The sequence below is a fragment of the Rhopalosiphum padi genome, chromosome 2, assembly GCF_020882245.1.
Source record: "Rhopalosiphum padi isolate XX-2018 chromosome 2, ASM2088224v1, whole genome shotgun sequence".
In the NCBI taxonomy this organism is placed as follows: domain Eukaryota; kingdom Metazoa; phylum Arthropoda; class Insecta; order Hemiptera; family Aphididae; genus Rhopalosiphum; species Rhopalosiphum padi.
Window position 1 is genome coordinate 57,617,174 of NC_083598.1, and position 17,621 is coordinate 57,634,794.

The window sequence follows — 17,621 nt, forward strand, 5'->3', positions numbered from 1 at the left end:
TAATGTAATGGTCTCCAGTCGTGTGGAAGGCAATTTATTTGCTCGATGGTCTGTTTTATACTATACATATAAATATAATACGTATACTATACCGCGCCCCCGTGCGTGTGTTTGTGTGCTGCTATACTATCGCATATATCACACAGCAACTCGGCCGACAACTCCGTAACACAACGACGTCGCAGACCTATTATATAAGGAATACGCACTCCGTTCTAATCGAAAATTGCGGGACGTCGTCCTGTTTTTCCAGCCCGCTATCTAAGCGAATTCCGTCGTCGCGATCGACGACCCCACTTGACTTTCACTGTTTTCCGGCGATAACTATACGATTGTCGGTATGTGATAGCGCACAACTGAAAATATAAAATATATATTACAGTACCTACGCAGGTGTAATAATAAGTGACATTTTCGGCTGAACTTAATTAAAATTGTATGAAATTCCTCATATTTTATTCCATTCTATATGTATATACATGTTGTATATGTATGGTTAATATTTAATACAATAGAAAACGCCGTTGTTTAAAATAAATAGTGTATTTTATGAGGGTAAACTTTAAAATGACTGCACTGAACATTTTATAAAATGTCACTTACTACGTCTGCAGAGACCGTCGATGTACTTTCTGATAATATACTGCGTACATACGAACGAAACCACTCGTATAGCGGAACAGTGTGTGGCTCACCGTGATTTCTTCCAGTCAAAAAATAGAAAGACCAGAAAACACAATGAACGTTCTGTATTTACTGCGTTCTGATAATAATATATTTATAAACTGATGGTCTTTGAGACGGAGACATTTTAATGTATTTGAAAACTCATTTAACCAACAATATACGTTGTGTTTCAGCAACAGGTTTCTTTTTTTTTATTATTCGCACTCAAAACGGACTGAAAACACTTCAATCTTGATGAGCATATTTTATACATAATATATTAAAAATTGCATAATATGTACGAGTACTTCGCCGTGGGTTAGATAGAATAATCGACGAAACGTCAAATAGACGATAAACAGGGTTCCGTTCAGAATCGTTTTGGGAGTGATTCATCGTGATTGCCTCCTAAATATTAAAAAACCACAGTCCCCGACAAAATCCTGCTGAAATCGCAGTTTTTGTTTACCTTCGAACGCACACACGTCGTAATATCCGAGTGTTAGTATAGGCGCATGTCATAGTCGTATACTGTGAAAATCGATCCCCAGAGTATACAAATTATAAAACCCGCAACGGTTATATAACCGTTATATATGGCAGAAGCAACGAAAGGGGTTTTCGGCAGCAACCACAAAAGAAAGAAAAGAAAAATAAGATCAAAATTCGGATGATATAATAACATGTAATGTACCTTTATAAATAAGTATTGACGTTGTACGACAGCCGCGTGCTAGTTGGCATTTATTTCGTGTTTTTCTTTCTTTCTTTTGTTTTTTTTTTTTTTTTTAACGACACTTTCGATGTTTTTTTCTAATAAAGGATCGACAAAACGGATTTCGTATAAGGAAAAAAAATAAAGTAAATGTGCACATAATTTCACTAAAACGTTTTCAACCCCATTCGACGTTTGACTCCGAACAACACGCGTGTGTTTTATGTACGTTTTATACATAGTCGAATTGTATGCACAAAGATAATGCATAAAACACGTATTGACAAAAATCTATCGTCCGTAACCGTTACTCTCGATCTGTTTTTCATATAATTTATATTGTATATGTATATTATAGATGTTTTATTGTTTCATCTTGTAACTATATATTTTATTTTCACCGCGACCATAATAGGTAGTCATGGTGTAAATAAAATGATAAAAATGATTTCTCGAATATAGCAGAAACATAAAACGTGTCACACATACATAAACCATTCCGACATTTGCATATTCGTTGGCACTTCCGAACTCATGTACATACACATATATTATGCTTTATAATTTATACGAGTGTATATGATTATAATATGGATAATTACAGTTTCTAGATGCAAAACTACATTTTTGTAATTATTACGGCTGCTGTTATTAATTTGGACACTTGCGTAAAATATAAAATTTTAATCTGGCAAAAATACAAACATTTTATTTTTGGCGTTTATTATAGTTCATTAATAAGAATCTGTATTAACATTTTTTATTCGTAAGATTGTTTATTAAACTTATTCTTTCTATTGGCACATTAAGTTGTATAATCGTTCATATTTTATACATAATAGTAAAAATTATGAATTATGATGAACTTTGGAATTGTGAAATTTTTAGAGATTTTGTCATGCTTGTCAAGTGCGATTTGCAAAAAATATGCGTCCTAAAACCAATTATTTTAAATAAATGTATTTTATAAACGAGTTAACAGGAAGAAAAGATAACTACGGCAATTCCTTTACAAGATGACTTTTTATGGTTAAATTATAATGAATAAAAACTTGAAAATAATAAAAACTAAGGAAAAGGAGAATTTGTTTTTATAAAGTATTAATATTAAAAGTATACCTATTCGAATTATGCAAATAACATATAATTCGAATACAACAAAAAAATTGTTCCACTATTTATGTTAGTAGACGTGAGAGTTTGATTGTTCGAAACAATTGTAATTGTAGTTTTGAACGGCTAACGTGTTTTTAATGTTTTGATATAAATGCATAAATAAGTTTAAATGGTTATTATCTTGATAAGACAAATTTCTTGATTGGAATATTAAAAAGGAAAACATAAGTTTGCAAAAAATTGAATAATACTCGTACTATATAATAATACATTTTTATATTCATAAACATTATAAATTATATTATATTAATTTTATTTTAAATTTAAGACTATTTTTTTTTTTTTTTTTTTTTTTTTTTAATATACCTACAATAGGTTTTATTTCTATTATTATAAATTGTACTGTATACAATCGTCATATAATATAACAAAAATTATGTTTAAGTAAGATAATGCAATTACAAAAAAAAGTTAATTACATTTTTAAACTAATATTTTTTTAAATATATATTTATTATTTGTTGTACAATATATTATATTAAGTTAAAATACTTAACACATTTTATTTTTATATTTATACTTGCAATAAAATTTGATATTTTTATTTTCTAACATTAATTAGAATACAAATTATAATAATTATTTGCAAGATGATGACTGAAAATAATAACAATAATATCTGACTAAATGATATTATAGTTTGTAATAGAAGAAAATTCAACCATTTAATTAGCTACATTTTTTTAATTAAAATAATATTTAATAGCCATTAAAGTATAATTTCATATCAGCAGTAAAAATAAACAAGATACGTGCAATCACTACTGAATGCTTACCACAAGAACGTATCTCGGCTATCCCGTAATTTCTATAATCCTTTCCATAATTAAAGATTTTAAATTTTAATCTCATTTGCAGATGAAAATAAATGTATATTATCAAGGAATATAAGTATACCTAGTATATTTGACTCTTGTAATGCGCTTAAATATCTCCACCATTTACGATTAAACATACTGAAGGATGTATAATGACACGGTACGTGGGGGAATTAAACTTACAAACCACAAGTCCAACATAAGTACCAGCGTAATTTAATAGTATTAAAAATCAATAATTATCGTATTAATTTTATCAAAATTGATTTCTGATAATAAATACAAATATTAATAATATTATTATACAGTTATAGTGTATTAGTTGATCAAGTTTAATAATATGTTTTTGATTTTTTCAGGTGCATCACACACGTCTTCTTATTCGTTTTTGATTGTGATATTGGTCAGCGTATGGATAAGATAACCATATAAAAGTCCAACACCCAAATACCAAATAAACGACCGCATTAGTGATTTCGTTGATTTTCGTTTTATGTAAATTTGTAACATTTTAAGACGCGTTATTTTGGAATCCAAAAACTATCTTCATATAAATATTTATGTATTATGTTGTATATATAGAATGATTCTAGAAACAAAATTCCATAGAGTATTTTATCGGTTATTATAAAGTTATATTTTGACTTTATTTATATAATTACATTGTATAATATAAACTATATTCTACTAAAACTGTAAACTAAATAAAAAAAATACTAATAATACCTATATTATCTATTTGACTTTTCGATAATCATTTACCGAAAATTACTTAGTTAGGTGAATAAAACTCGAAGAAGATACCAATGTTGTTTGTTATTATTTAATGTATGTATTGAATAAACCATTGGTTCATAAATAATCATATTATTATAATCGTATTGTGTTGTTGTTATGTACTTCATACGATAAGACGGCGTTACGGATAGGCAATTTAGGTATATCCTTGCATATATTACAGGTGTTTATACAAAATGAAAATAAATATATTTTATCTTATTTTTTTTGTGTAGATGATCAAAATGTATTCATAGTTATAAAATTATTTTTGATAAAATTACTGACAAAGTTTAATTTGTACAAATTTTCTAAAACTATGTTTTAAAATAAATTAATTCTTTTAATGTAAACGAGAGAAACATACTAAAATAATTTCTATAGGTAAAACATTTTCGAGTAAAAAGTAAGAAAATAATTAATTAATACAATTTTACACAAATAATTTAATGTTTGTAAACATTTCCCTTGAAAACATGTAAAATTATTTAAAGATATAAACTTTCTACCTTAACTACAATATGTCATGAATAAAAAATAAAAGTATAAATATTAGTTATAATTTTAACGAAACGTTATTTATTATTATCAAGATTACTACGTACTTTTTGTAAAGGAAATATTTTATGAAAACATTTTGAGAAAATAACCAACGAACTGAAAAAGAAAAAGTATTACGATCGATAAATACCAATTGAGTAATTATCAATGCATGTATTATCCTTTCTTATCAAAATTTCGAATAAGAATTTAATTTGTTTGGTCGAGTAATAATTAATAACTGACTAAATACTAAGTAAAAATGATAAATACATTTTTATAAACAATGTAAACTTTATTCAACACAATATTTTGTTAAGTGTTGTTAAATCGTCAATAAATAATTCAGGTATATATAACAAATACGTAAAATAGTATAGCGTAAATTTACTTGATATTTAAATGCATATGAATTATTATATAATTTAAATAACTATAATTGGTTTTAATTATGGCAACTATAACAAATCATATTTATCGGCGAGTTTTTTTGAACGGTATTTGGATAAATTGAAATTAATATATAAAGCTTAGTTTAATAAGTTTCACTGACTTTTGACGGTAAAATAAGCATGTTTATCGGCTTATCATTAAAAAAGTAAGTACTTATACATTTTGATTTTTGCGTATTGGCCATTAATTATAAAATAAATGTTGACATCCTGGTACATATTTACATCTTTTAGTAGCGTAAATTATAATAATTTAAAATATAAGTTATGAATATTTTAATTAAATTAACAAAATTAATTATTCCAAATAATAATAAAAAAAAAATGAATAACGTTAAACTAATATTTGAAGTGAATTAATGGTATTTTTGTTCATAACATAAATGAAATAGTTGAGTAGCAAAATCCTATTTTGTATATACAAAAACTTTTGATTTAAAACTAACCCGTTGTGAAGTTGTAAGAGTATATTTGCTAAATATATTAAATACTTTGAAGAATGTGACAAATGTGATATTAAGACGCCTAAAATCGAAAACTAAATTAATAAATTCAACTAAGGTTTGGAACAAAATATAATTAAAAATAATATATTAAACATTTAGTTTTGTGATTTAATATATGATCACGATGATTCATTTTTGTATGCTCTAAATGGGTTACAGAAAATCTGATTTGAAATATATTTACGAAATCTTCATTTAATATTTTTAAAAATAATTTCTAAAATATGTATTTTTTATTTTACTGTACAGCTTTAATAGAGTATATAATTAAATATAAACTTAAAGAATACGTAGATAAAATGTGTAAAATGTGTTTAGTACAATAGTTGTACACAGCTTCGAAAATATTAAAATAGCTGTAATAATGGTAGTAGTGGTAAAATAGAAATGATTATCAAGTTTATTAATGTGAAATTTATACCTATAACTCTCACAGTACACTTTTTTATTTTGACATACGGTGTATAAAATAATAATATGTTTTATGGTATCCAGTGGTATGCATTAAATACAAATACTTAAATTAAAATTAATTTTAATTTTGTGACCTGTATTATATATTATGTATGTAAATATTTATTGATAAATTTAATTGTGAACGTATCCCAGAATCCTGTGTCATGAGTAACGAGATTAAAGTAGCCGAGAGTGTTAAATATTTAGAGTGTCATTTATTAGCTTTGAACGGAGACGTTCACAGTTTTGCTGCGTAAGCAGTTCAATAGTACACTTGTTAAAATAGATGACCGGTGTAATACATAATACATACAGATGTCTTGGCAAGCGTTTTTACTATTTGAATTAGCTGGACTAGTGGTTACCAAAAATTGTTCAACTAACATTGCCCCTTTTCAAAAAAAGGCTCTACTACAACGACCTAACCTTTGCCAAAGCATTCCACAGCACTCTAATAAAAAACATCGCGGATCAATAGGCTAGTAAAGTACTTCCTGAGGTAAGTCTATTTAAATTATGGTTTTTAAAATTTTTCAAAAAATATTATGGTTTGAAAAAAATTTAATTTGTCACTAATTAGCATACGAAACGTATGATCTTTAAGTATACAAAAAAGGTTAGGATTGGCTTATTCAAATATATATTATTTAAGGATATAACTGGGATGAGCATGCTGGGTGAATCGACTTGTATATTACAGTATAGGTGGACGAAAATGTATGTTTAGGGTACATACATAACCATAGCGTTTCGTGATGCTTATGGTAATTGACCGCTTTGATACCGACCCCAATTAAAATGTGACCAGTTAGGTGTATGTACCAAAAATGGGTCGGCAAAAACTAAAGGCTCTGATGAAGCTACAATATAAGAGTTAATGCATTTGCTGTTATTTTCTGAATTATGACCATTTGCTTAGTTGTCATTGCAACCATATTATATCCATATAATTATTAAATAACAATAATTGTGTCACACCAAACCAAATTCGGTAGTAAGACTTATTGGCGCCCGGCCATCTTCCTGTATATATATATGTGTCCGACTTTTTGAGTCCGACCAATGAATTAATAATTATTCAACCACGTGGTTTGGACAGATTCGGTTTAATTATGTTTGACCCGTTAGTCTATCGCACAAGATAAATATTGTTCGATCGAAATGAGGACGAAAAGTATGAACGAAATATTATACTGCCTACCGCGGTGGTATTGTAAAACGTTCGATCGTAGACGGGCTATTCCGCAAAGCAACAAACAGTAATACGAGCAACGAATCATTAATATTAAGATTGTTGTATGCAAAACACACACTATGATAACAATATTATTATGTTGCCACAACGGAAAGTATCCATATAAATGGTGTTCTGATCATACTGCTGATAATGTGTGCAGTATTCCTTGCGCGCAATTAAACTTGGCGAAAAACGATTAATTCGCTGAATACATTTACACGGAATAAAAATATGCGGAGCCGCTTGTGAAATCAATTTTGTTATTATAATACATAATTATTATGGGAGAACTGTTTTACTTCATAACATGGTATGTGCTATTTATATAACTCATATTGTTTATATTATAATATTCAATTTAAAATTTACAACAATTAAATGCACAACTAATAATATTTTATTATCATCAAGTCATAAATTCCGAGTTTTGAGCGATAACGGGCCACGAGTCACGACAACCTATGATAGAAATAAAAAAGGATTTGTTTTAACATGGTCATTTTGCCAGAATCATAGGTAAATTAATTTTTCAATTCAAATAGTTAATGTATATAAAATCGCCATATTCTATGCATGGATCAATGATCGGGTTTTTTAAACTAAATCATATAATAAACCGTTAATATCTCAGCAAAAAAAAAAAAATCTTTAAAACATACATAATTCCTTTGTAATAGAAAACCATTAAAAAAATAGTAATATTTAATCAAAGGGCAATAATTTTTTTGGTGGTGATTTTATAGATGATTTTAGTAAATTTCTTATTATTTGATGATGGCAAAAAATAACATATACGTATTCAAAATACCGAGTGGTAATTTAGTCACGTTGAATAGTTATAAGTATTCAAAATAATACAACAACTGTTTTCTAAATTTATTGTAATTTTCTTCAGATTTTGTTTATGTATGAGTTTTTTCAAATTTTCAAATTACAATATTTTGTCGGAAATCTAATTTTCAGTTAATTTAAAATCATTTCTTTGTCAGAAACTTTATATAGAACACAACAATATAAACATTTTATTTGCAAACTGTATTATCAATCAAAAACATAGGTTACAAAATGTACATAAATTTTAACACAATATGTATAATGATAATAACAAAATTGTAGAATGTATCGGTTGTAAAATGATATGTAATAATTTGAGATTCTTTTATAAATTATCATAGAAATATTTATTTCTAAACATAAAAACTGTGTACTTGCCATGAATAATACATAATATATATATATATATCAAAAGTCTGTAATTTCAATATACTTGACTTCAAATATAATTTGCGCTTTATAAAACTACTACATTTTATTTTTGTTAATTTTAAATTAAAATATACTAAAAAAAAAATGATTACATTTTAAAATTTGTTTATTTAATAATTATAACAAAACAATATAACTCAAACTAATAAGTATTAAGTATAAATTAAAATTGTTGAAAGTTTTTTTGAAATTAAAAATTAAAAAATATTAAACGTTTTTAGTTTTATCTTAATTATTAATGAATTGTCCAAAAACTATTTATTATTGAAACAAAGTTAATATAATTATAGTTTTTAACTCTTCATTGACAAATATATTAAAATAATTAAATAAAAATTGTTATTTTAATACAAATATTGCATTTTAATTGTGTTAATATGTGTTTTTAAATGTAAGCATATATTTTTAGCGTTTCAAATAATTATAAAATAATAAAATATTAGGCAACTTTTTTTGTAAAAAAAGAAAATATACTAAAAATAAATAACTACTTTAAATTGTGATTTTATTGCTGATACAAATGATAATATATTATATTCACATTTTAATTTGATTATTCTTATACATGTATATGAATATAATTTGTATTTTACGTAACTCTCAATAAATTTGATAAATAAATCAATAAAAATAATAATAAACATAATAGGTAAATTAAAATAATAATGTATGCTAATATAATTATTCTAAAAGGAACAGTTGTATTGATAATATTACGAAGTCTATACATTATTCAAATAAACTTAATTTACAACTAATTGATATGTGCTCTTAGCTTTTTTATACCAATTAGTATAGTATAGACCTTTTATTTTTTAATTTTGATATTAAAGCGACAAAATATTTAATGTATAGATAAAATATAATAATATAACGATGTTATTCGAGTACCTTCATAAATTATTCTTATTAGTAAAACAAATAGTATTCTGAAACTTAAAAAATATTTTTATATGTGTATGTAACAAATATTTAAAAAATTTAATATTTCAACAAATTTCTAATAAATTATATTAATTTATTATGTTTTATTATTCATAAAAATTGAAGTTGTTTTATTATAATACAAAAATATTAAATATTTTTTTTTTATATGAATTCGTAGTAAAAATGTTCGAATAAATATAATTTATTAAAAAAAAAAACAAATAGCAAGTCATTTTATTGTTTAAAATATCTGGCATTTTTAAACCTGTTAATATCAGTTATTTCAAAAAACGTGTATTGTATGGTTTTAATTTTTTAATAATGTAATATTATTATTAAATAATTTTTATTAATTTTTCAATTACTACGATTTAATCGTTTAATGAAATTGTATGTACGAGTATAAGAATGTTATTATATTTTATTTATTTACAATTATCGTTACTAATTTTCAGAAAATAGGACAACTTTTATGAAACGATAATTTCTGGTTTATTTGTCAGTGAATAGTGTGTTAGATATGAGTAATAATAATAATTTGATTCACAATCGGTAGGTATAAATTAGAATCCTAAAAATAAATGTATATTGTTTATCTATAAACTTAAATTCAGTTACCTACGTTTAGAATCCGGATTTTAATGAATAATGCAAATAGTATTATATCGAAGTAACGTAAAAAAATATATAATATATAATTATGTACATAATTATTTTAATCAGTTTCATAATATTATTATTGTATATATTCGAAAAACTTGTAATTTTTCATTATAAAGTTGAATATATTAAATAATCATAAATTCCAAGTAATTAATATAAAAACATCCATAAGAATAATATTTTTTTTAATAGTAAAATTGCCGAGTACTCCCTTACTTAATTTTAATTTACTACCATATTGATAACCCAGCAATTATAAAAAAAATTAATTATTTGAAAAATAATAATTTGAAAATAAAGTCAGTGAAAATATGATTAATTTTTTTATTGGATTCGTACAGGTATTATAATATATGACTTTATTTTGAACATAGTATTAACTGTAAAGACTATAATTCAATTTATTCGTTTCTGTAATTATATTGTAATTTGTTGGTAGTTTATTTGTACATAACAAAGTACAGTATTTAGTACTTAATTAAACATTTAAATATGGAGAATTTGTTAATTATTTTACCATTTCACAAATTAATAATTATTTGACGATACTTATTATAACAAAAAAAAAAAAAAAATCAACCAAAAGCCAAAAGTATAATTAACTTTTTAATTATATTAATTTTGAAGGCAACATATAATTCAATTATTTATTCCAGACCAAATTAATACGATAACTTAATAACTATTGTATTGAAAAAAATTAATAATAAATAATACATAATAGTGCAGCAAAGTATACATGGACCTTTTAAATCATATAAAATATTGTTTAATAATAATTAATAAAATATCAATGTTTTCCTTATTATGAAATAGAGAATAAATAACGAGTATAGATATGGTTTTTGTAAAAGCCTTTCTAAATTTACCTTAAAATCAAGTGGTATCTTCAATAAACCACATATAAAACAAAAAACCTTATTTCATCGAATAACGCAATGGTTTAAATTCAACCGGAATATTCATGCTTTAGGATTCACTTCGTGATAAGTTTTAAGACACAATATGTGATTTAAAAGATCAGGTATCTATTTAAGTTTTGAAATTCAAAACAATGATCACGTATTTTCTTATTGATAGAATATAGCTGAAAAGCGCACGTTATGGAAACTACTAAATCTTTATATTATATAGTAGATGGTTACTAGATTTAAAACTATTTAATCTCATAAAAGCTATGCAACCTCTTAAATAAATAAAAATAAAATTTATATTGTCAGTGTATCATTCATCGATCGGTGGTTTTAGTTTGTGAAGCGTTTGATAAAGTTTAGCTTTAGAAATTTATTTAATGAAATAGTTTATAATTATACGTTTGTATTATACCTATATATTTATTATAGTATATCTACGTTTATTTTAAATTACTTTTAAAATAAATTTCACGTTTAAACCTGTACTGTATAACTATCAAATAATATGTATTTCAATACAATATCGGCTTGTTTGTGTGACTGTGTTACACAAAAGCGTTTCTAAATGAATTCATAAAGTCATAAATCGTACACGGTTAACACGTGGGTGATCCGTTGTATTCATATAAATTTAATGTTTTTTGATGTATCAATATAATAGTATGATATGTATCAAAAACATTTCAAGTCATTTCTATTATGCACTATTATGTGGTGTTTTAGATAAATGTTAGATGTTTTTTTGTAAATTTAAAATTTAAAAATATTCAGTTATTATAAAATTTCATTTGAAAACATATACGTGGTTTTCACATGTTTTCACTTTGATACAAAAAAATGCCAGTGCACGTTTAGGATCATGTGAAAATTAAATCGATCATAGTATATTATGGTAAACGACGGATCGTTGGTAAATTTTAATGGTCTGAAGCTATTATTATATAATAATGATGATGATGGTTTAGTTTGGTGAGTGTTTCGTTGGGCAGTCCTGGGATTGTCTGGGACAGAGGGTTGAAAAGCGCGGAAGTCGACGCGTCCAATTCTCGGAGGGCTATGAAAAGGACTAGACTATCATTTTCGAGAGTCTTTGCAAAAACAACGGCTAATGATCCAAAGACAATTAACACGTCGTAAATCTACCGTAGCTCACCACGCTGGTAATAATGTTTTCAACGACCACGAAACAAATTAAATCGTTTCATGCGCTATACCTACCTATATCTATACATCACCGTTATCTATACTACCTAATAGATAACCGCGATTTACATATAGATCGAAAGTGGGCGGTTACCTTTTTTTATATAATAAGTGAGTTCTGCAATTGAAATTGATGTGTTGAACTGAAAAATGTGATTTTTTTTGTGTCTAGCTGAATTGTTGACGACGCGTGATTCGTATATATGTTTAGATCGCATATCGATTTTGAAACGGCAGTTTTTTTTTCCTCTTTTAAGTCATTATACTTGTATATAGGTTGCGTGAACAGAATCGATAATATAATATATTATTATTATTATTATATTATAAGACGTTATGATGAATTAGATACGACAACGACGGCGAAAGACAGTACTACAACGTTTAGACGGGCAGACTGCAGCGTATACGCGTCTATTGATAGAGAACTTTTCCATTAATGTATTGAAACTAATTGGAACTTGCCACGATATGCTATAATGGGAGAAATAATATTATTATAACAGATACAACACTGTCGGATGGTGAAATGCCTCGTTAGCGCGCCAGTTCAATGCGCGATAGTATCCACCGTACTGTATATAGCGACGGTCACAAAACCACCGTATACGGAAAATGCGAATGCGTATTGCGTACTGTGTATAATATAATATATTATATATTTTTTTTAACACGTTCAACTGTGTATATACAACATTAAGATCCACTATAGCGCGTGTTAGTTCATTTGGTGCGCATAATAATGTATATCTGGCACCGCGATTCGGCCGATCCGGTCATATTGTAATATTATATAATTCGAAATTATGGTCCCTATAAACTTAGGCGCTTTCTAAGCCAGTCGAAATACACGCCTGTGTATATTATTATCATAAATTTGATCGAACACTCCATAATTATTTGCGAGTTGCGTATAGACATGTTTGATCTCGGGCCCGTATAAACATATAGGGTGATGTGGAGTAATAGCTTTTATTAAGTCCAATGCGATTACATTATGTGAAAACGTATAAGTTGAAATAAAATATACTGTCGCTAAATATTTTAATTTTCTGAGTTTCAGACAAAAATCAATTTTTGGATCAAAGTTGTGATAATTATTATCAAAGAGTATAATCAAAACTCGTGCCAACACCCGTGTGTGTGTATGCGCGTATGACTGCATATATATATTAACTTTGTAATTGTCAAGTTACAATAACTTTAAGTTATAATCTCTTTAATAAAAAACTTTGTTGCAAAGTTTATTAGCTCTAAAAGCGGTGTATTGTATTATAATAAAGTTCAATATGCGATATACCTATACTTTGTATGATATAAAGTAAATAAGTTCAAGATTTATTTATTAATTATTTTCGTAAAACGAAACAAAGCCTTTGATTAAAAATTAAGAAAGCAATAAATTGTCTAAACGGCTTTTGTCGAAATTTACACGGAATTTCTGGACACCACTTTATTTATATTTTATTATTATCCGCAAATAGTACAATTATTTATAAGTAATAAAAAAAATGAATGTTTAAAAAAAATTTTTCAAAAAAAATTACGATAATTTGGTTTAACAGTTTAAAAATGTTTACCCATTTGAACCATGATATTATTACTACAATAATTATTTTAATATTTCATCGGTACACTATGCATAATACAACATTAACCGTAAATGCCATCATAATACAAAGTAATATTATTCCCAGTGGTCAGTTTTTGGTATACAGCAAAATGTATAAGCATTATCACTATTTGTGTACACCATAATTTAGACGAATAGTGTACTCGTATATGTGTGGGTGCATCTATTTAACATTATTTATAGTGACCTTACGTAATTTTAATGTTTGACACGTTTTTATTTGGTGTACATTAATATATGCATATAAATTATTCATCTAAAGCTAGGTGGTTTTAAGTTAAGTTGCTAAAGGTATCGAATAATGCAATTATATTAAGTTAATTATTATTATACAAAACGAGAAATATAAAAAAACTAGTTTGCAAACATTTTAGATCCGAAGTGGAGCTAAGAATGAATTGGTTTCATAGTAATGTGTGTGTATTTATTTTTTTTGTCATCACCTTACGGGACAGTAAAAACTAGTCTATTTCCAACTTATATTTTTAGTAACAAATTGAAATTAGTAGAACTTTGGAGTGGTTAAAAATAAAAGTTGTCTAATAATCAAAAAAAAAAAGACAAATGAAAAACTGGAATTTTTACGGTAAATCAGTTTTCAACAAAGTTAATAAATTTATTTTATTTTAATTCAAAAACAAATAACTTTTTTTCATATAAAATGTATAATTTTTAAAATATACCTTTTTTCGTATTAGCTATTTGTAAGAAATTCAAATTTACAATTTTTTTTTTTTTAGTTTTTGCAACCAAAAACAAAATTAGAAATTGGTAAAAATGCTTGAAGATGTATTAAAAGGTTTCTAATAAGTTGTATATAGTTACAATATTTATTTATAAACATTTAAGGTTAGAATCTTGAAAATATATCAAAAATCACAAATTATTTTTTAGTTAACAGTATTCTGTTTATACATAAGATCTAAAAATTATTAGAAAAATCTATATAAGTTTAGAAAACTAATAAAAAAAAAATTCTACCGGAATACCAATATTTTTTTTTATGGCCATTCTATATTTAAATTTGTATTACAATGGATATATCCACCAATATAATAAAACTATTTATTCCTAATTAATTTTTGTTTTTAACTACATACTTGAAATTGTTTTCGAATGTTAATATTATAATTAGGAGACTCTTTTTGAGCTATAAATAGGCACAAGACATTTTTTTTTTTAAATGTTGATTAACAATTATTTGTTGAGTCAATTGTTTTTAAAATGTAATATAAGATCCTATATAAGTAATTCTTTTGTAATATACCTATAAATACAAGATCATTTATAACACATCAAGGTACTTTTTTATTGAATGTTTTTGAAGTTAATATTTTTCAAAATTCGTCAGAATCACAAACATTTTTAAACTACAAATAAAATACTTTATAGCTAAGGTATAAATATTTAATACAATGTCTCTTTTAACTTTTTTACTCTGGAACTCAAAAATCTTGGAAATGTACAAATAAAATTATTTTTTAAATATATTTTTAATTTAAATCTGTTTAAATTACGTATTTGGACAATGAATAATGATACGTCAATTATTCTGTTATGGATTTTACAATATATAACAAAAACATAGGTACTTAATAAAATGTAGATTAATTTTAATATAACGAATATTATAATAAATATATATAATTAAACTAATTGAATACTAATAATAGATGTAATATTTTTGGAAAAAAATTATATCTAAATAACGTCATATTAAGAGTTAAATAAATGATTGTAATAGCTATATTAAAAATAAAATAAATTATATAGTGTGATATAGTCTGACAGACCGCTCGGAATCGTTTTTCATACACAATATATTTCATAGAATTCAAATTTAGCACATCCATTACAGTGACCCACTCGGAATCTAATGTACAGCAAAGCGATACTCACTTATTTACCTTTTTTAATTTGATTGAGTTCAAGATTCTAAACATGTTCACATTATTGTACGAAATCAATCAACATTTCAAATCGATGCCAAAATTTATATTAGTTATATATAGTATATACATTGTTTCTCATATCAGGTAACCCATAAGCTATTAAGCTCTTGAATGCTGTTTATTTTTACTACCAAAGAATAAAATCCTTTATTATATACCTAGTATTTTATGTACACAAGATGAACAAGCAAAGAATCGTTGGATTTCTATTTTCTAAAGCTGAATAGGTGTTCGATATCGCACTGTATCGTATATGTTAAAGAGTTAAATCTTTCCAGAATTTAGAAAATATCACAATATATCTTAAAATCGATTGAGACCCGTTGTTATTTGGGATTTGATATCCGTTGAATTTATTTGAAGAAAAAGATTAAGTTATTGTATATAAATTCAAAATACGACCAACTGTCGTCATAACTCCCATACATCTTATAAAAAGTTTATGTTTCATGACCGGCCACAACCTATATCAACATTTTTGAAAACTTATCGAAATCATGGAAAATATGGCGTACGTAACATAATGCAGTATTATATATGCACGAAATTGTAACGTATATTATTCGTACCTGTGAATCCATGACGCACTGTCGATTTATTTTTTTTCACATTAAAAAATAATCTTTTTTACTTTTAGTTTTGTACGTACCCACATAGATAACATAGCATACTGCCAAGTTATATTTTAAACATGATTTTATGATTTGTTCCTAAACTATATTTATATTTTAAGTACATAATATAATGTAATATAAGTATTTAATGTATGTTTCTTATATTCTAAATATATTTTCACAATACGACACGATGATACAAAAGAATACAATTAATATAACTACATCGAAAATATACCACCTAGGCCACCATGTATAGACATATTTAAAAAAAAATAAACTTAAAAAGTTAAAAATGCTATTTTTTGTAATATTATGAAATTTTTTTTAAATATTATTAACTAATATACTACGATATAAATACGTAGTATATAATATAATCATTTATTATTTTTTTATTCGTTATGAACAATTTTTGGACTTATCAAAATTCGTATTTATTTATTCGTATTTTGTTTCGGTATTATAAGACAATAAATTACCATATTTTTTTACAAAAGTACTAGAACGATCTCAGAATTTAATGAAACAATACAGCGTATTGTATACTATACCAAATCGATATTTTTAAATTTTTTTTAAATATTTAGAAACAGAACAGTATGATACTGTCCATGATCAATATTCTTATTTCCCCCGGGTATTTTGCCAATTAGTCATAATAACAAATTAAATATACCTCAAACTTAAAACAAAGCAGTACTAACATAAAATATAGAAAACTTTAACTGGAGTAGATCATATTGACTTGATGTTTCGGCAATCAAAAAAGAACAATAGAATACATTAGGTTAGTATTTGTAGCTATATAATATGAATATAATTTAGTTACATTACATATATATATATACGTAAAATAATAATAATAATAATTTATGTGTCATAATTAAATATGGTGCTTTAAGTGGAAATTTATTTTATTGAGTGACCAAACCTTCGAATATTTGTAATATGCTGCTTGTAAGTAACTTTAAATAATATTATTAATTATAAATTAAATAAGACCCTCATAAAAGTTTAAAAGTTATAGATTACAATATAAAACTACAAAAAATGTTTAATTTTTATTAATATTAAAAAATATTGTTTGATTACTTTTTATATGT

The 17,621-nt window shown here is 25.2% G+C and overlaps 1 protein-coding gene across 1 annotated transcript in view; it reads left to right on the top strand.

Annotated features, from left to right (window-relative positions):
• LOC132921228 (uncharacterized) overlaps positions 1 to 4,237 on the top strand; it is a 79,746-nt gene extending 75,509 nt beyond the window's left edge. The window contains exon 6 of the mRNA XM_060984123.1: positions 3,735 to 4,237. Coding sequence (XP_060840106.1) covers positions 3,735 to 3,799 — 65 coding nt within the window. The 3' untranslated portion in view covers positions 3,800 to 4,237. The remainder of the gene's footprint in view (positions 1 to 3,734) is intronic.
• The last annotated feature ends 13,384 nt before the right edge of the window (positions 4,238 to 17,621 follow it).